At 39.4% G+C, this 23,414-nt stretch overlaps 1 protein-coding gene across 2 annotated transcripts in view; it reads right to left on the reverse strand.

Annotated features, from left to right (window-relative positions):
- The window catches only part of JAM2 (junctional adhesion molecule 2), a 74,962-nt gene that overhangs the window by 20,419 nt on the left and 31,129 nt on the right, over nt 1–23,414 (reverse strand). For both annotated transcript variants that reach the window (XM_056109308.1, XM_056109306.1), the window contains exons 2-4: nt 12,728–12,790; nt 4,644–4,751; nt 2,371–2,523 (exon numbers count right to left, since the gene is read on the reverse strand). In XM_056109308.1, coding sequence (XP_055965283.1) covers nt 2,371–2,523; nt 4,644–4,751; nt 12,728–12,790 — 324 coding nt within the window. The remainder of the gene's footprint in view (nt 1–2,370; nt 2,524–4,643; nt 4,752–12,727; nt 12,791–23,414) is intronic.

Consider the following 23,414-nt stretch of genomic DNA (forward strand, 5'->3'; position numbering starts at 1 on the left):
TGAACCTGGGTCAGCTGCATGCAAGGAAAACAACCTACCCATTGTGCTATCACTCCAGCCCTCATTCCTTTTCTTTATGGGCACACAGCTCAATCATACTTGCCAGCCTCCTAACAGTTCAATAGGTTGTTTGCCGTGAATTCTGGCCAATGGCATGCAGGGAAAAGTGATATATACAATTTCCTGACTTTATACATATAAAAGCTTCCTACATGCACCTTCATTCACTCACTCTTCCCTCACCCCCCTTCCCACAACCAAGGTCTCAATGTCAATCATGATATTCACATCTTCGAAAGTCAAGTATTGATGACATGAACTGATGTTCTACATTAGGTTGGGTTTCTCATGACTTGATGAAGTGGAGTAATAAAGCTCTGTTATACCAACAGAGCACCCTATTCTCCAAGGGAGCTCTGATTAAACTCTTAAGCCTTTTTATTTGCACAGAAAGAAGTGTCTATTATGTTGAATAATTCACTGAAAGTTCAAGAATCCTTTTTACTACAAGCATTACATTAGCTAATAACACAGCTGTTCTTTCTTGAATATACTATTTCTACTGTTTCCTTATCAATGTTTTAGTGTTGTATTGCCAACTATGTTCATAAGAAGTCAACTTGAGATTTTCCAGGACTGGTCTGAAAAATTCAGATTTTTTCCTATTCTGCCTAGGACTGGCCACTTTAGAGAAAACCTGAGATAGGGTTCATCTGCTCCCAGAGGTCTATACAATAAATCATACCATTACCCGATGACTTAAACTCAGAATGTCAGGATGATCGAGATGTCAGGATGACTTCAAGTTCTCCAGTCTGGTGTACCTGTGTGTGTGTGTGTGTGTGTGTTGTGTATGTGTGTGTGTGTGTGTGTGTATGTATTTTCAGTTATTCAAATTAAATTCATTCAAACACAATCTAGGTACTGCTTTAAAGATTGAAGGGAAGTTATAGTTGAAGTTGCAGATGCATTCTCTTTAAAATATGGAGATTACATAGGTGGTCCGACATAACTCCTTTCAAAGTAGTCTTTTGAGTAGTCAGAGGAAAGGCAGAGAACTGAACTGCGAGAGGACTGAACAGTCTTTGGCTAGACCAAAGATGGAGAAGTCGAGTGGAAAGGAAGTAGGTGGTTCTAGAAGTTGAATATCACTCTCAGTTCATATAAAGACTGCAATTCCACAAATCAAAGAAATGAAATCTTCCAATGCCAAGAATAATATGGAAAGAGAATATCCCATCAGAGCCAGACAAAAGAAATCATTTGAGATGACCCCTTGATTGCGGCTTGGTCATTCCTTGGGCAGAGAACCCAACCATGAACTGAACAACTATCCTGGAAAACTATGAGCTAGGACACTGGAATTGTTTTAAGATGCTAAATTTGAGATCATTTTTTATGAAGCAACAAAAGATTAGCATACCAACTGAGTCTCTTATAATATTTTTGTTATTATACTTGGTCTGTACTCATATCACTAGCAGAGAGACCTGGTACTATATCAAAAGAGGAAGATGAGCTATTTTATTCTCTTTGCTTTTTAGTTTTTATGTACATCCACGAAGTACAAAATATCATGCTCTTTTATAAGTTGTCATCATAAATTTTATACACAAGTGATTCTTAGAGCAACTATAAAACTACACATTGGAATTGGAGTTAACTCCATCAGGATCCACATCCAGATTCTGGCCCAAATCCTGTTATTCCTTTTTTCTTTTCTTTTTCTCAGAAGTGCCAAGGATCAAACATTGGGCCTTAAACTTTCTAGGCAAATGCTCTATCACTTATCCACATCCCTGGCTTGTTTTATTACTTTTCACCCACTAATGTGATGCTTCCAAGTTGTTCTGGCTTCTACCATGGGAGACATTCCTGGCCGACCTCGGGGAGTCACAGCTAATGTAGGGAATACACACACACAGGGATGTGCTTTACTACTTGAGCTGCACTCCAGGTCTGATACTTTTTGTTGTTATTTTGGGGCCACATCTGGTGGTGCTCAAGGATTACTCCTGGTGACGCTCAAGTGACTATATGCAGTGCTGGGGTCTGAATTGCAGATGCTGTGTACAGAGCAAGTGCCTTAGTCCCTGCACTAGCTCTTGGGTTCCTAATACCATTTCTTTTTTATGGTAGGAGAAAGACTACTGAGGTTGGAAGCTATTCAAAAATAAACTGTTGGTAGACATGCTTCTGTGTGTATTAGAGGATGATTAAGCTTTACTTTCATTTCCAATGAATTTCTGATCATGAATTGTGATGGTTATTTCTGTCACTTTGCTGACTGGGGCATTCAATTTGCTTCATTGCCTTGAGTGCTGGGCGACTGAGGCGGAAGTGGCAAGAGCACAGGTACAAGTACCTCACCTAGGACTTCCAGAGTGACCGTGTCCTCCTCCAGATTCTGGCCTTGCTCCGATGGGGCACTCACTTCACAACGGTATTTCCCAGCGTCTCTTCTGGTAACATTTTTGATCCGTATACTGAAATCTATCATCTCAGCTCGTTTTTTAAAATCACCTTTTAGGAAAAGATGAAAGTGAGGTTCATAATAACATAAAAAAAAACTTTCTAAACTACTATTTCAAAGTATGATAACCCATTTAAGAAATTAATCAACACCCCCAGGATTTTGACTTTCTTTATGCAAACAGAAAGCACCCCCCACAATTGTATGCAAGTCTACTGGCTCCATCTGGATGAGTCCAACACCTCCCAGGGGTCAGGCCCTGAGCAAAGTAACTGTTTCTTATGTTTCTCTAGTCATTTCCTGCAGTAACCAAAGCATCTGGTATTTATAAATGTAATTTCAAAAACAACAACAACAAAGCGTGTGGGTGCCACTATTTAAAACACATGCTTTAGAATGAGAAACAATTCACAAAGAATATCTAGTTCCATGTTTCTATATTTCACTTGAGAGAATTCAACTTGTTTTCCTGCTTCATCTTGTTTCAGGGACCCTTGTAAGAATATTCCCATTTTCAAAAGATATGGAAGAACTGAAGTTAAATTAGCCACAGCAGGAATTTTATGTGTGGTAGCCAGATGATACTGCTACACACACACACACACACACACAGCTGAGGAAGTTTTTCCTTTTCTTCTCTGGTTTGGGCCATACCTCGCTGTACATAGGACTTACTCCTGGCACTGCACTCAGTGATCACTCCTGGTAGGCTTGGGGGTTCCTTTGGGATACAGGTGACAAAACCCAGTTTTGTCATGTGCAAAACAAACACCCTATCCACTGTACTATTACTCTGGCCCCTAATTGAAGGAGTCTTTAAAATATTCTTTTGGCCAGTTTTTGATGGCAATGGGCATGGAATTAAAGTAGTGCTTTCTATAAGGTACAATTGTAAGAATTTGCAACTGTTGAAAATTCAAGTAAAGACAATTTTGCTACTGACATTCTGCTGTCTGCATCTAATTTTGACAGAGGGGTATTTTAATTTTCCTCGGAACCTAAAACATCTGTTTACTCATTTAATTCTTTAAAAATTAAAACAATATAATGAATTTTAACATAATAAAGTTATTGTACTTATTAGACTTATAACTTTCAAAATATTCATAATGGAAAATTTCACAAATACATAAATTATTGAGACACATTCAAATGAGCCTCAACAACATCCGTTACTCAGTAATCAATTCACGGCATACTTTATTGCAGCTCTACAGATTGTTTGGAAGCAAATCCTAGAAATCATGGTATTTTGTCAATCATTATAAACACTTTAAATCAAAACTGATCATATATTCAGTCCAAAGAGTAGGATTAGAAAGAAATGTTTAACAACAATAACAAATTTTTAATTTAATTTTTATTTCATTCATCGATTTGCTCGAGCGGGCCCAGTAACGTCTCCATTGGAGATTTTGTTGTTACTGTGTTTGGCATATCGAATACATCACGGGTGGCTTGCCAGGCTCTGCCGTGTGGGCGAGATACTCTCGGTAGCTTGCCAGGCTCTCCGAGAGGGGCGGAGGAATCGAACTCGGGTTGGCCATGTTGGCATTTTTTGCTTTTTTTGGGTCACACCCATTAATGCTCAGGGGTTACTCCTGGCTCATGCACTTAAGACATTACTCCTAGCTGTGCTCGGGGGACCATATGGGATGCTGAAGGCAAACCCCTACCCACTGTGCTATTGTTCCAGCCCCAACAAATTTTTTAAAAGAAAATCCTGAATCAAGGTAAGAATATTTCCTTCCCCATGAGCCATAAAATTCCCTAAACATTTCAGTGATGGCCAGTTTCCAGATGGAGATATGGAAATGGAGTACAGTGAGTATAAATGAGTGTAACCCTACGTCCAACACTACATCATCTTTTCTTCCTTTCTCTCTAAAAGTAACTCTACTGGACCAGCAAGAACAACTATATTTGGCATCCTGCAGGAGTAAGCTGAGAAATGAAGGACCTTGGGACACGATGAGTTCAACTGCTTCTATTCTCTGTCCTTTCCTTGGAACTGTCTTGTTCCAAATCTAAGTCATTATAGGTTTCATCTCACACTTTCAAAAACACATTTTCAGTAATCAGTCAGGCGCTGTTCTCATTTGCCAATGAGAGGAGTGGGTGGTACTTGATGTTCTCATGTGCTCACCTCATCCGGTCTAGAGCTTCTTACCTTGAAGAGACTGTTGATAGTAGACGAAGGAGACACTCCGCCCCAGCTTCTTCCACTCTAATCTGGAGGAAGTGGTCTTCTTTGGATATTTGCAGGCTAAAATAACCTCTGGGATAACAAAAAAGAAATCTTAGTTTTGAATGGTTCCTATGATATTTTATTTTACTAGTCTATGTTTTAGGTATCCTTAGAAGTTATCCCTTGAAGTTTCCATTCATTCATTCATTCATTCATTCATTCGTTCATTCATTCATTTGTCTGGGCACTCATCAATTACTATAACATGCACCAGGTTGGTTTAACTCAAAGACTGACTGATGGCTTATAGTTTCCATGTGCGACACTGATGCTTTTATGACTTCATGATCCTCAGTTACTACATATAATATAAGAGAGTATCTCACAGGGTTTGCTTATGCATTCAAATCCAATCATGGGCAAAGCATGCATGCCTAGACTTAGTAAGTACTTTATTTTTCTTATTTGCTTGATTGGGGGGTTTATCTGGCAGTGCTCAGGCCTTACTCCTGTATTTGTGCTCAAAGATTAGTCCTGGGGAGTACTTGGAGAACCATATGTAGCTTTGGGAATTGACTGGGGACAGCTGCATACAAGGCAAGTGCCTTAACTTCTGTACCATCTCTCTGGTCTAGCAGGTACTTTAAAAATAGCAGCTATGATTATTTATCTTATTCTTCAGCCACCACCTTCAAGGAGATTAGAGGTATTAGTTTAGTGTGATAGAATAATCGAAACTCGGGGCTGGAGCAACAGCACAGCTGGTAGGGCGCTTGCCTTCCATGTGGCCGACCTGGGTTCCATTCCTTAGATCCCTTCTTTCATTACCCTCTCTTTGAATACATTCTTACTAATCTGATATGGTTGTCCGATAAATTGCTGATTCATATATCTTACCTTAATCCCCAAACTATAAAAATATTTAATCTTGGCATCATGTTTAACTGCCTCAGAGCAGTTTACAAAGGTCTCGTTATACAGGAAATTTACTGCAGATAAGTCATTCAAGAATTTCTAGGACTTGAAAGCAATCCTTAGACTCCTAAACAAGGTGACTGAGAGGGAAATCCAGCCACTGCCTGCCAACTGCTAAGTTGCCAAATGGAAACCTCCAAGTAAAAATATATTAAAAATACATTTCACTTGGGCTCTTCACAGGGTCAGTTTCATACTTCCAAGAACTGTTTTTTGATCCATAATGCATTTTACCTAAAAAGTATAGTGACTTTGATGAGAAGATTAACTAAACTCCTTGTCATATCTTTGATTTTGATGTGAAGCAGATTTAATAATATTTTTAAAAAGGGCTGGAGCGATAGCACAGCGGTAGGGCGTTCGCCTTACAAGCGGCCAACATGTCCGTCCCGAGTTCGATTCCTCCGCCCCTCTCGGAGAGCCTGGCAAGCTACCGAGAGTATCTCGATATGCCAGACACAGTAACAACAAAGTCTCCAATGGAGACGTTACTGGGCCCGCTCGAGCAAATCGACGATCAACGGGGGGGCCTTTACCTTTTACCTTTACCTTAAAAAAAGGACATTATGTATGATATAATGAACTAGCCATATAATATTATAATCAATGTATCACTGTCATCCTGTTGTTCATCAATTTACTCAAGTGGGTGCCAGTAAGTTCACAATAACAATAACATTAATGGGTCTCATAATATTATATTATAATATTATCTAAGATTTTATTAAAATATACACATAGTTATGGCAAAAATCTTGGATGAGTATGCATGAACATAATCACTCAGCCACAATTCCTCTGTGATAGAATTATGGTTTTTCCTTTTTAGCAAATGTATATTGTTTAAAAAAAATTTTTTTAGTTGCACACAAGTTACTATAAATAACAAAAAAAGGTAATGGAAAAGAGAAAGTAAGGCAGAGAAAAGAATGGCAAATTTAAAAAATTCTAAAACTGTTTCTTAGGATGACAATAAATTTTAAAGGACGGTTAGCATTACAAAGACTATCATTTTCCAGATGCGTTTATAATTATGCTACAAAGACTAATGTGTGCTGAGGGACTTGTCTGAGGAAACTTGGTTCTGTTCTGTTGATTAAGGAGAATGGGCGGTGACCTTCCGGAGTCTTAAGTTTTAGATAGGTTTCCTTCCCGTATTTTGTTGAGTTTCCAACAGATACACACCCACACTCATTTTCAGCTCATACTCCTCAGTGCTAGAAATAATCTTTGTCAAAAATCACATTGTTTTATATATTTAACTAGAGAGAACACACACACATATTCTTTCGGTGATTTCTCCCTAATTTCTCACCCTATGACTCTATGGAAAACTTTTGTAGAAATTGTATTTGAAAATGCAGTGATGGTGGAAAATGGGCACTGGTGGAGGAATGGGTACTCGAACATTGTATAATTGAAACCCAAGCACAAAAATTTGTAAGTCTACAACTGTACCTCATGGTGTTTCACTAATAAAATTTTTTTAAAAAAATGCAAGCAACACACTTTTCCTAAGCATGGTAACTTTCCAGGCTCACTAATATTGATCATATAAAGTGTACAGAAATGCTTTATTCCACCCATTCTCAATGAAAACCATAAGGCTCAGTTTTCATTTTCACTGTGACCCCCTAAATGGGGGTCACAGTGAAAATCATATCAATGAGGGGGGAGCACGCACAAGAGTCGGAGGCAAACTGAAGGAGGAGGGGGCCAGCACAGAAAGGAAATAAGGATAGAAAGTGGCCACAGCTTAAAAAAAAAAACAGTTAAAAAAAGGTTGCAAAATACTGGACAACGCAATACATCCAGACGTGAGTGTTACTCAGAGATGAGCCCATGTCTGTTCTTGAGGTGGATCGCCGAGTCATAAAAAGATCATTGCTCTTTGCCCTTTGATTTTTGGTTCTGATTTTTAGGATCTGGAAGACGAAGTGAGTGCTCATTTAATAAAAAGAGAAAGTAGCAAAGACATAATCATAGGCAGAGGGGACCCAGAGATGGGACAGTCTCTCTTTTGGATCTTATGATTGAGTGGAGACAGATACGCAAACAGAAATACCATAAAGAGTGAATTCTAGGGCTGGAGCAATAGTACAGTGAGGAGGGCATTCGCCTTGCATGCAATTGACCCGAGTTCAATTCTTGGCATCTCATATGGTTCCCTGAGCACTGCCAGGGGTAATTCCTGAGTGCAGAGCCAGGAGTAACCCCTGTGCATCACCAGATGTGACACAAAAAGAAAACAAACAAACAAAAAAGAGTGAATTCTAGGGCGGGAGTGATATTACAGTGGGGAGAGTGTTTGCCTTGTATGTGGCTGACCCGGGTTCTATATTCCCGCATACTATATGGTCTCCTGAGCACCGCAAGGAATAACTCCTGAGTGCAGAGCCAGGAGAAACCCCTGAGTATCACTGGTGTGACCCCAAAAAGAAAAAAAAGTGAATTCTATAGTGCATCAGGGAGTTTGGAGAGATGTGAGAATAGACAGCAGTATATAGGTGGCTTGGGAATGCTGGGGGTGGAGGGGCAAGGGGGGCTCCCAAGGTTGCTGGAAGAAGAGGCAACTTTTAAAAGAGGGGAGTTTGAGTCACATCTTTACACCAAAGGTCTCAAAGCCAGAATTCCAATTTTCAGGACTCTGAATGTCCTCAAATTTGAATTGAAAATTCACCACGTAGAACTTCGGGACAGTTAGTTCACATACAGGAACAGTGAGTCCCTAATTGCTAGGTGCTGATACCACCTCTGGGAACTGTGAAAAACACGAAAAATATCATCAGAATCACGGGGTGACCATTTGTGGCAAAAGGATCCAAAGAAAACAGAAGTGGACCACCAAGTGGCTCAGCCCTCTTTGGGGACAAAATTCAGCACCTGTGATGGCAGCTGTTCTCTGTATTAGTCTGCAAGTGGAGTTGATCACAATCTAGTAGTTTAAAGCCCAAGTTTTGGGGACTGACTCTGTAAAATACTTATGTGTGACATTAAGCAAGTTACTGGAGATTTGGCGGGGGGCTGGGATGGGGGGCTCCAAGGTGCTTCAGGAGGCTAATTGTCAACATAAGGGACCAAGGACGTGGGGTCCTGTCATGCGAGGGATTGAGCTGGGGTCAGCTCCATACAAGGTCTGAACCTCTATACTATCTTTTCATGCCACAAATTACTGTTTTTGGACATCATATCTATAACAGTGGTAGTTGTGAAGAAAAATATTCATCTCACAGGGGCTGGAGTAATAGTACAGCAGGTAGGGCATTTGCATGCGGCTGACCAGGGTTCGATTCCCAGCATCCCATATGGTCCCCTGAGCACCACCAGGAGTAATTCCTGAGTGCAGAGCCAGGAGTAACCCCTGCACATCACCAGGTGTGACCCAAAAGGAAAAAAAATATTTGTCTCAAAAAGTGGGACGTCTCACAATGTGGATTTCCATATAGGGGTTCATATGGTCTTTTCCTAAACTCAGTGCTCGATAGAGGTCACTATTCCAATCACATGTGAGAAACCTCTCCCAGTGGCAGTTGTAAACTTACTGGGAATGATTGAAACCCATATAGTACATCGCGACTTATTTTGTTTGTGTGTGGCGGGGGGGGGGGCGGGGGGAAGGGGGGTGTTGGCTGTGTCAGGGATCATTCCTGGCTCTGCATTCAGGATTGTTCTTGCCGGGCTCAGGATACCACATGAGTTGTTGGGGATCAAACCCAGAGCAGCTGTGTGTAAGGCAAGTGCCCTTCCCGCTGTAATGTCTTTCCAGTTCCCAAGTTAAACCCAGAGTTTTACTTCCTAAACTCTAGGTTACAACGCCTTATGGGCTCATGTAACTTAAAAATTGCTTTGAAGTAAGTTTCTTCATTGTTTATGATCAGTAAATGATTTCTCACCTATTTTACATACCCAAATATGTGTATATAACTAGAGCGGGGTGCAGATTTCTCAGTTGAACAGGGGTCATTAGGAGAAAAGATTTAAAATTTAGCTAAACAATTTTCAAACTTGAACTAAAATGTTATTTTTCTTTGAGGCAGCAAAGAAAGAAAAGATGTGAATCTTATTTTCTCAAGCCATGATATATTAAAACAGAAAAATGTCCAATTTCTGTAAGATTATGACATTTCTGAAAATAGCTATTTTGTTTTAATTGAAAGGGTAACTTTTCTTTTTTCAGAGAAAGCATTAGCAAGGACACTAGCAAATAGTTACTTTTAGGATTCACATAGAACTATTGTGAATTTAAATTTTTCTAGGGATTGGTATTATAATCAGGATTTTTTCTCATAGCATTCAAGTTTAAAACTTCAAAATCTTACGTGACAGAAGAAGACAATAGTATTACCAAGTACTAGAGAATTACCAGCAATTACTTCTTCAGGGAAAAGCAGCTATTAAGCTCTGATTTATAAGTTTCAGGGCTGACCCCTCTGCAGAAGGCTGATCATTTTATTTACAGGCCCGTTAAAGCTACTGTCACTTACTATGATTCTGCTTTTAGGCCACTATGAGAAGTGATAGAGAACAACAATACTGAAAAGAAAAAGTTCAAGACCTCTTTTTTTTGAGGGGGGAGGGATCACAGCTGGTAATGCACAGAGGTTATGAACTCAGGAATTACTTCCGGTGGTGCTCAGGGGACTATATGGGATGCCAGGGTTCAAACCCAGGTCGACCACGTGTAAAGCAAATACTACTACTCCAGCCCTAATCCAAGATCTTTTGACATCAAAAGAACTGTCACTGTCACTGTCCTCCCATTGTTCATCGATTTGCTCGAGCGGGCCCAGTAACGCCTCCATTGTGAGACTTGTTGTTACTGTTTTTGGCATATCGAATATGTCATGGGTAGTTTGCCAGGCTTTGCCGTGAGGGCGAGTTACTCTTGATAGCTTGCTGAGCTCTCCGAGAATTGAACCCGGATTGGTTGGATTGGTCTCGTGCAAGGCAAACATCCTACCTCTGTGCTATTGCTCTAGCTTGAAAGAACAAGAGGAAAAAAACAAAGTGGTGGAACATAACCTAGCTATCTACACATCATAAGATATTTAAACTTTTAATCAAATTAAGTAGCTGCATAAATGTCCTAAGACTAAAGTGAGGAAAATGAAATTAAATTTGCCTTATAGAGAGCTACGATGAAATAAATGGACCACATATAGAACACAGTTAAAATTAAAAAAAAATTTTGTGTGTTTTTGAGCTACACCCAGTGGTGGTCAGGGTTTACTCCTGGCATCTGTGCTCACTTCTGGAAGTTCTAGGGAACTATATGGGTTACCTGGGATTAAACCTAGGCCAGGTGCATGCAAGGCAACTGCCCTGCTCTCTAAAATTTGATTTTTAATTGAAAAGAGCAGAGGTTAAAAAAAGCGAATATTTATTTGTGAGGGAGGATTGTATTTAATTGCAATAAATTATAAAAGAATTTTTCTACATTAAAAATAATACTAGTTAAAGTGTTATGTGGGCCAGAGAGATATCTCAGGGTGTAGTGCAGGTCTCACATGCACTAGGCCTTGGGTTCTGTCCCAACCACCACACTATCAATCACTCAACCAGGAGTCTAGATGGTACAGGATTTTTAGAGGGTTTTATTCTGTAATGATTAAAATCTTTTGGAACTGAACAGAGGTATGTTTTGGAAGCTACAGTTAATGTACTAAATGTCACTAAACTGTTCATTTTAACAAAAAGAAAATAAACTGTTCATTTTAAAAATCATGAATGATACATTAATGTGAATTCAATCTTAATAAAAATTTAAAAAGTAATGTAAACATATTATTTTGATGTCCTAAATTCCTACTTTGGACAAATTGGCAGGCTACCGAATGTAGCCTGCCCACACGGCAGAATCTGGCAAACTCCCCGTGGCGTACCAAATATGCCAAATACCAGTAACAATGATGGGTCTCATTCTCCTAAAGAGCCTTGAATATAATCCCAGGGCTAGAATGAAGGAGACATGACTGGGGCCTGCTCGAGGCAATCAACAATTAACAGGATGATTTGTCATTTGTGTCCTAAATCAGAAATGACCAAGGGATGGGTGGCTGGGAGTATACTCAGATTTAATTGGACACAACAGAAAGTAAGAGTTAAAGGAAACTGACTTCCCTTCCTTTGTCCTGTGGATAACCTGGCTGACCTATCTTTTCCTCTGTGGCCTCTCTTTTGTTTTTGCATATTCTCCTTTTCTGGCATTTAACCAGTTCTATTACTCCTCCCTCTAAATTCTCCATAGTCCCACATTACTCCCAATTCAATCAATTCTTTTTCCTACCTCTCTCCATTTTCTTTTCTTTTCTTTTGGTTTTGGGAATACACCCAGTGGAGCTCAGGGATTACTCCTGGCCCTGCCACTCAGGCATTACTCCTGGCGATGCTCAGGGACCATATGAGATACTGGGCATTGAACCTGGTCAGCTGCGAGCAAGGCAAACAACTTACCTTCTGTACTATCGCCTCACCCTCTCCTCCCCATTTTAAACTAACGCTCAACAATGAAGTTCTAATTAGTTTAATCATATTAAAACACTAGGGTTTAAAATAAACAAACCTAAATAATTATTTTAACAGTTTGTTAGTACATGATTTGTCATCTTTGAATGATCATTTGTCATTTTGGAGCTGATTCTTTTTATTAGCCAAGCACTGACAACACTTGCTATATGCCAAGTACTATTGTGAGATCTGATCAAATACTTATTCATTTAATTTGCCACTCCTCCCCCAAACTCATGAATCTGCATTTCTTTTATTTAATTCTCCCCCTTCCCCCTGGCCCCCATGCCAGAAAGCGAACTAACTAGGAACTTTACAAGAGTTCCATGTCACCGTTTCACAAGTTAGCTTTCCTTTGTTGCAGAGAATTGATGTAAAAGAAACACTTTTGCATAGTAATCTTTCATCAAATGTCCACAGTTTCTGCTGAGGTATGGAGAAGATCTCAAGACAGAACAAGAAGCAACACTTCCGGTAGAGGGTTAATACAAGGTGAGACAGAGATTCTCAACAGCATCCAAAACACCACGTGTCAACAGTCATTCAAGCAACACAGTCCATGAGAATCAGAGAGATACTCCTACCTTGATATTCTATTGCTGTAACTACTTGGTCTTTCAGGGCGGAGAATCCATAGACCTTATGACCTGCAAGATGAAACACATGGGGACACTAAGATAAGTACAAAAGGCCATTTTTGAATGCTTGCAATGGAAAGCAGTGTCAAAGGAAATGGGCCTGAACTTAGTGGATACTTTCACATGATTCATAATACATCAAAGGTAAATTATCAAAGTAGGAAAAGCCAAGGCAAAACATATGTTTTTCTTCCAACTTCTGTATTGTGGTTTGACTTTTAAACATTTTCTGAAAACTGCAGAGACCCACCACAGACAACCCAGCTGCAAAAGTCCAATGGTTACAACATGTTGAGCTGATGTCCATGATTCATATTAATATGCAATCTTCTCTCACAGGATAGCTCTCCTCTCACCCAAATAAGCATTGTTTTTAGAGCTTCATTCAAGTGTAAAAATTGTTGCACAAATATCTCTGACTATATCAGTATCACATGTAGAAATGTGTGATTTTATATACTTTCGACAGTGAAACACATGAATAATTCTGATGTATATAAATTTTGTGTATAAATTATGGAAATATAAGTATCTTTAGTTTTTCCCAGAAAATATTTTAAGATATTTTATGGACCTGACTTACAGGATTAAAATGACTGATTGTCGAGGTAAATATGACCTAATAATTGTATGATGATGATATCTTCATCACTGCCATAAACTTATATAGAAATTTCCACTTAATAGTGCTTTAAGAGCTGCAGAAATAACTCATGGGCTTCATGCAAGAGGCCCTGTTTGGTTGTATGCTTGCTACCATATGGTCCCCTAACCCTGCTGGAAGTGACCCCCAAATATTAAGCTGGGAACAGTCCTCAAGCACTACCAGGTATAGCTCCAACCTCCTCTCTCCCACCAAAAAAAGAGATGATTTTATAGGGTCCAGGTATATCTCAGCAGTAAAGCACCTGCTTCACCCTCCTAGGACCATGCATTTCCCCAATTCCCCAACACTGCCAACACGGTAAGAGAGATCCCAGCATCACTGCAGTTTGTGAGCCCCTAATGTAACAAATGTGAAATTTCCAGCTCACCACAATCAAGTGTGTGTGAGCACTGCTTCCAAGATGTGTGACCTCCGGCAAACACTGGGACCAAAGTGTGCATTAGCATAACAGTTAAATTGTGTAAGCACAGCTGAAGAAAGAAGAAAATCCTGCAGTTTGTAGTAACATGAATGGAACTAGAGGATGTCATGCTGAGTGAAGTCAGCCAGCAGGAGAGGGACAGATGCAGAATGATCTCTCATTGTGGGGCTTAAGATACACAGCAAGGTAGTGACAAAAAGTCAAAGGCAGCATGATGGGAAAACTGATCCGCAATTGAGTTGGGGGCTTAGGAGGGAGGGGTGTTGGGGTCCTTGGGAAAAGGAGTTGGTACACTGGTGATGTGTGTGATGTCGGATTTACAGGTATGAGAATTCATCGTTATTATTATTAGCATTGTAAGCCATTTGTTGTGATACATTGTGCCTTTCGGTCTGCTAATGACAAGAGACTTGCAACTGGGATGGATCAAAATGACACCCAGGAAGGAATAGTTCTAGAAGGCAAGTAGCTCTTTGGGGAAAATAGACAGCATTAGGTCTGTGTTCATTATTTTCATGCAAACCTGGATGTTGTAAAACACAGGAGAACTTTCCAAATGTCATCCTTATTCAATGGCTCCCACAACAAAACAAAAACTTGCATTAAAATAATCTAAGACTACCATTCCTAATTTGGTAGTATCTGTAGTATCTATCAAAATTTACAGCCAAAAGCAAAGAGTGAGCTTTTGTGAGGTGAACCATCATTGTTTTCTTTCTACAGTTTTCATCAGAGTGAAATCACAATTCACTCACACCAGAAAACTGAATTTTGCCTGGGATGAATCCACGCTCTCACTACTTACTAATGAGTTTCCATCTACAGACCGAAACGAGTGTGTCACTCAGAACAATGTTTTCATCCTTTTCTCCTCCCCTTTCTGCTGTAGCCAGGTGCCTTTTGTCTTAGGGAAGGGATGAAGGCAGCTGATAACTATGCGAGGAACATCGGATTGAACAGTTTCGCTTCTATTGGCCAACAGTCCGGTTATCTGTATAAAGTAGCAACACCTGTGGCTCAGTCTCAGGGATCAAGGCCTTCAAAGACCAACTTCAAAAACTGTGGGATCCTCAAACTACATTGGTCATAGATCTTATACAATGTGAAGGTCTGTGACAATTGGGGAAAACTCACAAACTATGGAGTTTAGGAATTTTTTTTTAAATGAGGCCCGAGAAATAGTACAGCAGTTAAGGTGTGTGCCTTGCATGTGGTCAACCCCAGTTTGACACCCAGCACATCATATGGTCTCCTGAGCATAGTCAAAAGTGATCCCTGAGCACAGGAGTAAGCCTGGAGCACAGTGGGTGTGATCTCAAAATAATAAGACTTTATATATATATATAATATATATATGCACATACATAGTTATATATATGTGTGTGTGTGTGTAAATTAAGAAAGTATGAGGGATTTCACAGATACATAAACTACACTATAAATATATACAAATTATAAAGCTTCAGGTAGTAGCACTGTAGCACTGTTATCCCATTGTTCATCGATATGTTTGAGCTGGCCCAGTAACATCTCCATTGTGAGACTTGTTACTGTGTTTGGCATATTGAATATGTCACGGGAAGCTTGCCAGGCTTTGCCATGCGGGCGAGATACTCTTAGTAGCTTGCTAGGCTCTCTGAGAGAGGCGAATGAATCGAACTCAGGTCGGCTGTGTCGGCTGCCTGCAAGGCAAACACCCTACCACTATGCTATCGCTCCAGCCTGATTATAAACGTTATAATTTATTAAATCTTACAGAAGCAATTTGAGTCCCTAATAGACACAGCATCTTGCCACATACAGTTGAAAGAAATGTAAACAAACTTTACTGGTAAGGTTTCTGGGCAACAGTAGGCTATTAGCAGTTAAATTTGGGGGAAGTCAATATTACGTTTGGAACTTTCACTGCACAGAGGATCTATACCCCTAACCTCTGTGTTGTTCAAGAATCAACTGCACTGTTTTCACTTGCATATTTTCAAAATGCATGGAGGGGCTCAAGAAATTTTTTAAAATATCAATTTCTCCTTTTTCATACACTTGGTCACTATATGCCCAATATTCCTTAAATCCATCCAGACACTCTCATGTCTTTGTTCTTCATATTCTTTTTTCTCCCCCACCACACCCTGGATTTTATTTCAGAGATTCCAAAGGGGTGGTCCAGATCCTCATAGAACAGCAGAAGGAAAGAGACTGAGACAAACCAGAATCTATAGGGAACTGAGAGAAGAACAGATGTTTATTCTTGCTGAATTACACCTATGCTTACTTATTTATTAACTCTGTTAAGTCAGAAGTCTTAGTATTTATCCATAAAATACTGACATAACATTTTATGTGTGTAACAGTAGGAATTCCATTGTGTAACAGTAGCACTGTAGCACTGTCCTACCATTGTTAATGGATTTTCTCGAGCGGGCACCAGTAAAGTCTTCATTGTGAGCCTTTTTGTTACTGTTTTTGGTATATCGAATATGTCACGGGCAGCTTGTCAGGCTCTGCTGGGTGGGTGCGATACTCTCAGTAGCTTGCCGGGCTCTCTGAGAGGGGTGGAGGAATTGAACCTAGGCTGGTTGCATGCAAGGCAAATGCCCTACACACTATGCTATCACTCCGGCCCATGTAACAGTAGAAATTCCATTTATTATTTTTAATTTTTTAAAGAGACACTATTGAGAATGCATAGCTGATAATATTAATATTTAGGCAGTAGGAATTCAAAGTTATGATACTACACTCATCACCAAAATGCCAATATCTTTCTACGACTCTCTCTAGGTATTTTAAAAAAATAATATGCAAAATAAATGATTTTGCCAATGATTCTGATTCTAAACCATTAGTTCCTAATACTTCAAACCCCAATTTGAAAAAGTTTTCTTTAGCAATATGCAAAAAATCAGTGTCTCTGAAAAGTTCCCAACATCACTGAAATTTCTCAGAATTTTTAAATTATTTTAATACACTTTTCTTCTTTGGTTTTTTTTTTTCCACAACCAGCAATGCTCAGGGGTTACTCCTGACTTCTGACTCTGCACTCAGGAATTACTCCTGGCAGTACTCTGGGGACAATATGGGAGGCCTAGGATTGAACCCAGGTCAGCTGTTTGCGAGGCAAACACCCTACCTGATGTATAATCACTCCAGCCCCTAATATACTTTGTAGATAAAACAACGAAGACTCATACTCCCTAGAAGCCAGTGACGGGGAGAAATCTTGGCAAGGCAGGACCAAATCATCTTTGTTTCCAACATGTCATCATTTCTTTGAACCTCTCCAACAGCCCACTGCCTGCGGGGAATGTCTATTTTCTTCAGTAGACTTGTCTTCTTTCACTGGAAACAAACCTTTGTTGATTCTGAGATGGCAAGATTTAGAACTGAGATTAATCACTTCCCCCTTTTCTCAATTCTGGTTTTCTACTTTCTAAAACTGCCTTTGGAAGAGATTACTTAAATCTTACAAAATCACTTTAAAAATTCTTTGAAAAAAAGTTTTCAACTTCAGAAACTTTATTTCCTTATAATATATATGTATATATTTCACTTGTATGTATTTAGATAAGAACATGTGTTTCAGACACTAAAAAAGAAGGAAATATTTAAATCAGAAAACCAGGAAGGTCAAAAAATGAGAATGATTCATTTTTTTTAAAAAAAATTAATAATTAATGCACCTCAGTTTCTTTATCCATTCATCTGTTCTTGGTGACTCAGGTTGTTTCCAGATGTTGCAGTGAAGTTGGTCAGAAGGAGAGGGACAGGCACAGAATGTTCTCTCTCATACCAGGAAAAAAAAAAGAAGCATAGAAAGGGAATAACAGCTGGTCCAAGACAGCAGAACCTGGGAGGTGGTCTACAGAACTGAGCTTTCCAAAGGGGGTGGGGTGGGGATGTGACATAAGCCACTTAAACAACGCTGGAAGGAAAGGGCCACATTGGTGAAGGGTTAGAATCCTGGTGCCTCAAATCAAATAAAACAAAACAGATTAAAACATTTCTTGATGGTCGAGAATTAATTTTGTCATTTTAATTGCCTTTTACTAGCTACCATGCTTCCTCTAATTCTTTTTACTTCAAATTTTGCTTTCAGTAAGATTAAAACATTTACCCAACATTATAAAATGTGTCCCCTGATGTTGAACTCTTTTTAAAACTCTTAAACCAATTTAAATTAGGGACGCTGTCTCATTTGCCAAGGCGTCGAAAATCAGATGGGTTGGACACGTAATGAGATTTGGAGACAACTGCTGGACTAGAGCCGTTACCGACTGGATTCCAAGGGACGTCAAAAGACTGCATTGCCACCCACCTATAAAATAGTCAGACTTCTTTGTCAAGACCCTGAATGATCAGTTTGAGGCTCTTTGTATTTCTAGAACGAACAGACGCCATTGGGCTATGCTAGCATGCGACAGGGACGAATGGAGATGTTACTGGCGCCCACTTGAGCAAATCGATGATTAACGGGAAGTCAAGTGATCAAACCAATTTAAACTTTTACTAAATTAAAAAATATATATTATTATAAAACTACATTGATAAGACTAAGTTGATAAAATTATCAACTTCAGTTGATCTGGACTTGGAATTCAGTTTTTATTTTTCAACTGTCCGCAATCACTCTTTTTAATGAAAACAACATGTTGGATTTTGCATCAACATTTCACTAACAGATGTTAGGAATCGGCTGCTTTCTTGAGCTGATTATATTGTTCCTTCACTTTTCCAGCATCAGTTATATAGCAAAATAAACAAAAATCTGTCAAATAGGTTTCCAGCTGAGGTCAACACTTGTTTTTAGAGTTTGCTACAAAACACTTTTAATAGTTATGGATGTGTTCCAAGGTCTCTGGCAGAAGTTATAAAATAAATTTAAGAGATGATGATTTCCATAACTGCCAAAACTTGAAGTCAAGTAATTCCCAGTAAAATTTAAAAAAACTCATAAGTATTTCCTCCCATTACAGGAATAAGAATTCTTCCTTATTCTTTTTTTAGGAATAAAAATTCTTTTTTTTTTTTTTTGCTTTTTGGGTCACACCCAGCGTTGCTCAGGGGTTACTCCTTCGCTCATGCACTCAGGAATCACTCCTGGCGGTGCTCGGGGGACCATATGGGATGCTGGGAATCGAACCTGCATTGGCCATGTTGGCTATGTGCAAGGCAAACGCCCTACCCACTGTGCTATTGCTCCAGCCCCAGGAATAAAAATTCTTGTATTTTCTATCATTGATCTAAAATAATCAGGTTTGACTAAAAATATTTATTCTACCACAACTTTTTTTTTTATTTTTTATTTATTTATTTATTTTTTTTGCTTTTTGGGTCACACCTGGAGATGCACAGGAGTTACTCCTGGTTCATGCACTCAGGAATCACTCCTGGCAGTGCTTGGGGGACCATATATGGGATGCTGGGAATCGAACCTGGGTCGGCCACATGCAAGGCAAGCACCCTACCCGCTGTGCTATTGCTCCAGCCCCAATTCTACCACAACTTTTAAAGTTTACTATTGTAGTATTGTTTAAATGAACACTTTTCATTGAAAACATGAGTAGGAAAAGCAGAAAGAGTTCATTTAGAGTGGCATGAAATAGAAAGGCAAATTATTTTAAAATGTTAATATAAATTATTTCATATATTAAAAAATAATAAACACATGGTTTTAATAATCACTGGTATGTGATTGTACTAAAAATATTTTTAAAATGCACAGGATTTATAACAAAAAATAATACCATCCAGTATTTACTGCGAATACATGTTTATGTGGATAGAAAGTAACTCACAAGGAAAAAAAATTAGGAGCTAGATAATATGCTTATTTGTCTTGGTATTGTTCAATTAGAGTAGTTCTAGAAAGCATCATGCGAAGCTAAAGGAGTTAAAGACAAGAAAAGGGTAGGAGGAGAGGGATGAGGAACAGAAAGAGAAAGGCAGAGAGAGAGAAAGAGAGGCGCCTTCTGGTATCTCAAACTAGACATTCTGACCTTTCCTCTTAGTTTGATTTTCAGAGAAAAGAAAGCCATGCCAAAAATCAGGGGAAAAAAATTAATGACAAGCTTGATTTTGAGAGCTACTCATGGCTGATGTCTGCGGAGTTAAGCAAGACCTAGGAATTTCAGAATTGTAAACACAAACTTTCCTTCCATTTCGTCTAATTAAGATGTAACTCTACTGTGTTAATACCTGTCTTAGACACATGTGAGAGTCAAGGTTACAACTCTAGTAAGTAGTTAGGGAAGTCAAGATGGGCATGTGGGTATTTCCATCTGTCAGTCTAACTCCATAAACCTGCTGCCTCCCAACTCCCTCTCTCACCACCTCATCCTTAAACCAGTGCAAAGCATTAGAGTCATGCTAAACACGAGGCTACCTGACACTCAGCAGATGGTTTTGTAAACATTTTCAATCTTTAGAGTTATAAAGACCATATTCAGAGAGTAAATAACAGATTTATTTATATTTTAAAAATGTAAAAATTTTAATGGAAGTGACCCCCCAAAACAAAAACAAAACAAAAAAGAACAACAACAACAAAAAAAGAAGAAAACTCAGGCTAAAATAAAAGGACACCTGATGGATGGGAGAATAGATTTGAATACATCAAATAAAGGACTAATATTCAAAATATGCAAAGCACTAAGTGTGGCAACAAAGAAACCAATAACCCTACCAAAAATGTAGAAAGGAGATTGAAGAGGACAGAGGAATGGTCAATAAGCATAGAAAAAAGTGAACATCCCCACTGTATAAAGGGAATGCAAATCAATATGACAATAAGGTATCATCTGACTGCAATGATAATGTAATCTATCCGAAAGACTGCAGACAACCAGTACTGATAGGGAAATGGTAAAAAAGGAACCCTCATTCACTGTTGGTGGGAATGCCATCTGGATCAGCCTCTAAGGAAAATAGTACAGAGATTTCTTTACGAACTTAGAGCTCCCATATGACCCAGCAATCCCACTCTTCACTCATCTACTCCCAAAACAATTATATATATATATATATATACCCATCTTCATTGCAGCACCAGTTAGTATCTTGGGAGCAATACAAGTGTTCAATGACAAACGAATGGATAAAGCAGCTCTGGTATATATACACAATGGAATACTCTGGAACTGTAAGGAGAAAAACTGAAATAATGCCTTTGGCTGCAACTTGAATGGAACTGTAAGGAACTTGGCTGAGTGAAATAAGTCATAGGGAAAAGGCCTAATACTGATGATCTCATTGATTTGGAGTCTTTAGAGAAACAAAGGAATAGACTATGTCAAGTGATAACAGATTCTTGGCCCTGGATTATGTAACTGAAATACCAGGTGTGGGGAGGAGTGAGTGGGAGCAATGATGAGCCAGACCGGAAGTGACAGGAGCGCATTGATGGAGAATCTTTGGCACTCTGGTGGTGGTGAGACAAGATAACTGTATCCACCAGAATCGTTAACGCTAACACTACTGAAAACACATGACCTAAAACATTACATTATAAAATAAACAAGACTGGTAGAGAATAGCAGTTATTTGGTGGTGAGGCAGTAAGTTTGTCCATCACAACTAAACACATTAACAGTATTGCAATCATGTTATCTAAACTATAAGTTCAAAAAAATGTGAGGGAAACTCTCCCAGCTTATTGTTCCTTCATGTTTCCGTTGATTAGCCTTCAGGAAGTCTGAGGAACAAGAACCATTGGCTCCAAAGCATGAAGGATGGAAACAATGGCTTGGCATTACTTAATCAGTATATTTAACAACTGTCAGTCAAGACAGCTCAGAATGAATTACTTGATTTCCCAGGTACTCTCCCAAAAGGCAACATTGCTTTCCTTTGGGAAAGACAGTTCTGTGACTCACTTTTCTGTTTTCAAAACTGGTCCTTTAAATCCAATTATGTGCTAACATCAAAATGTACTTTTCAGGGTCAGTCAACTAGAACGATACAATCACTGTCACTGTCCTCCCGTTGTTCATCGGTTTGCTCTAGCGGGCCCAGTAATGTCTCCATTTTGAGACTTGTTACTGTGTTTGGCATATCGAATGCGTCATGGGGAGCTTGCCAGGCTTTGCTGTGCGGGTGAGATATTCTCCGTAGCTTGCCAGGCTCTCCAGGAGGAGAGGAGGAATCGAACCCGGCTCGGTGGGGCTGGCTGCACGCAAGGCAAACACCCTACCACTGTGCTATTGGCTCCAGCCCAACGACACAATAAACAGTATAAAATAAAATATCTGTGCTGTGGATTGAGTGTTTGCATGACCCAAGAGTCATAAATTGAAATCCTAACCTCAATGAGATGATATTGGGAAATGAGTCTTTGCAGGTGATTAGATCTTCAGGAGAGAGTCCTCAGGAATGGGATGAGTGAGCTGTTTACCACAAGAACTCAGAGACATCCCTAGGCCTTTCCAATCATGTGAGGACAAAAGGAGAAATTCAGTCAAGTTCCAGGATGCAGGCTGGAATCAGATGAAATCTGCCTTCATCTCTGACTTCCTGAAGTGTGAGAAATAAATGTCTGCTGTGCGAGCCCCCCAGTCTGTGGTAGTTTTGTCATAGCAACCTGAACTTAGTTACTCATCAGGCTTTCAAATTTGTGACTTTCCGAGCTGCCTCCTGGAGTGGTCAGGAAATGACTCTGATATCAGAGTGCAATTTTTGAAACGTAATCAGCTAGAGCATTAGAAGGGTGAACAAAGGCATCTGTACATAAACGTACTTTGTGAAAGTTCAATTATGATAAAATAATTCCAAGTAGTTGGTTGTCATCCTGTAAAGCCTGAGGCTGGTCCTGCTATGCAATCAACCAGATCGTTTCCAATTACTGTTTACTTTAACACTTCAGTTGATGAGAAGGTGTCAGGAGTGACTTCTGATCTCTTGTGATTGAGACTGGAATAGGATTCTCAAAGCACTTCCCCTGCTCTCTACAGCTTGGCTTTGTTTTGCTAAATATACCACTAGAAGGATCTTGTAAGGGCTGAATCAGAGCAGGGCATCTCTTTTGCTCAAAACCCTCCATTTCTCCAAATACGGAAGAAAGAGTCCTGATACTGACCTAGAAAGCTGTGTGAAATGTAAACTCACTGTCTTTTTTCAACTCTTCCCTCCATGTTCTCCTTGTTCAACTTCCAAATATGCCATGCTCTAGTTATTTCCTTTGCCCAAAAGCCTCTTCCTTCAGCTGCCTATTGCATATTAAATCACTTACTTCTCCAAGTTTTTGCTCTAACTAGAGAATCCCGGGTCCAGAGTGATAGTCCAGTGGGTAGGGCATTCGCCTTTCACACAGCCAACCCAGTTTGATCCCCAGCACTCCGTATGGTTCCCTGAGCACTGTCAGAAGTGATCCCTAAGCACAGAGCCAGGAGTAAGCCCTGAGCATGGCTGGGTGTGGTCCCAAACCAAAACAAAACAAAAAAGAGAACCTCTTTTAAAATTACAACCTTCCATTATACAACGTTTTCCCTTCCAAATTTCTGGTTCCTTTAAATCTGCTTGAAGTTTTCTTTTTGGCATGGTTCTTATCATTA

Source organism: Sorex fumeus, unplaced genomic scaffold (genome assembly GCF_029834395.1).
Source record: "Sorex fumeus unplaced genomic scaffold, SorFum_2.1 ptg000265l, whole genome shotgun sequence".
NCBI classification, from domain to species: domain Eukaryota; kingdom Metazoa; phylum Chordata; class Mammalia; order Eulipotyphla; family Soricidae; genus Sorex; species Sorex fumeus.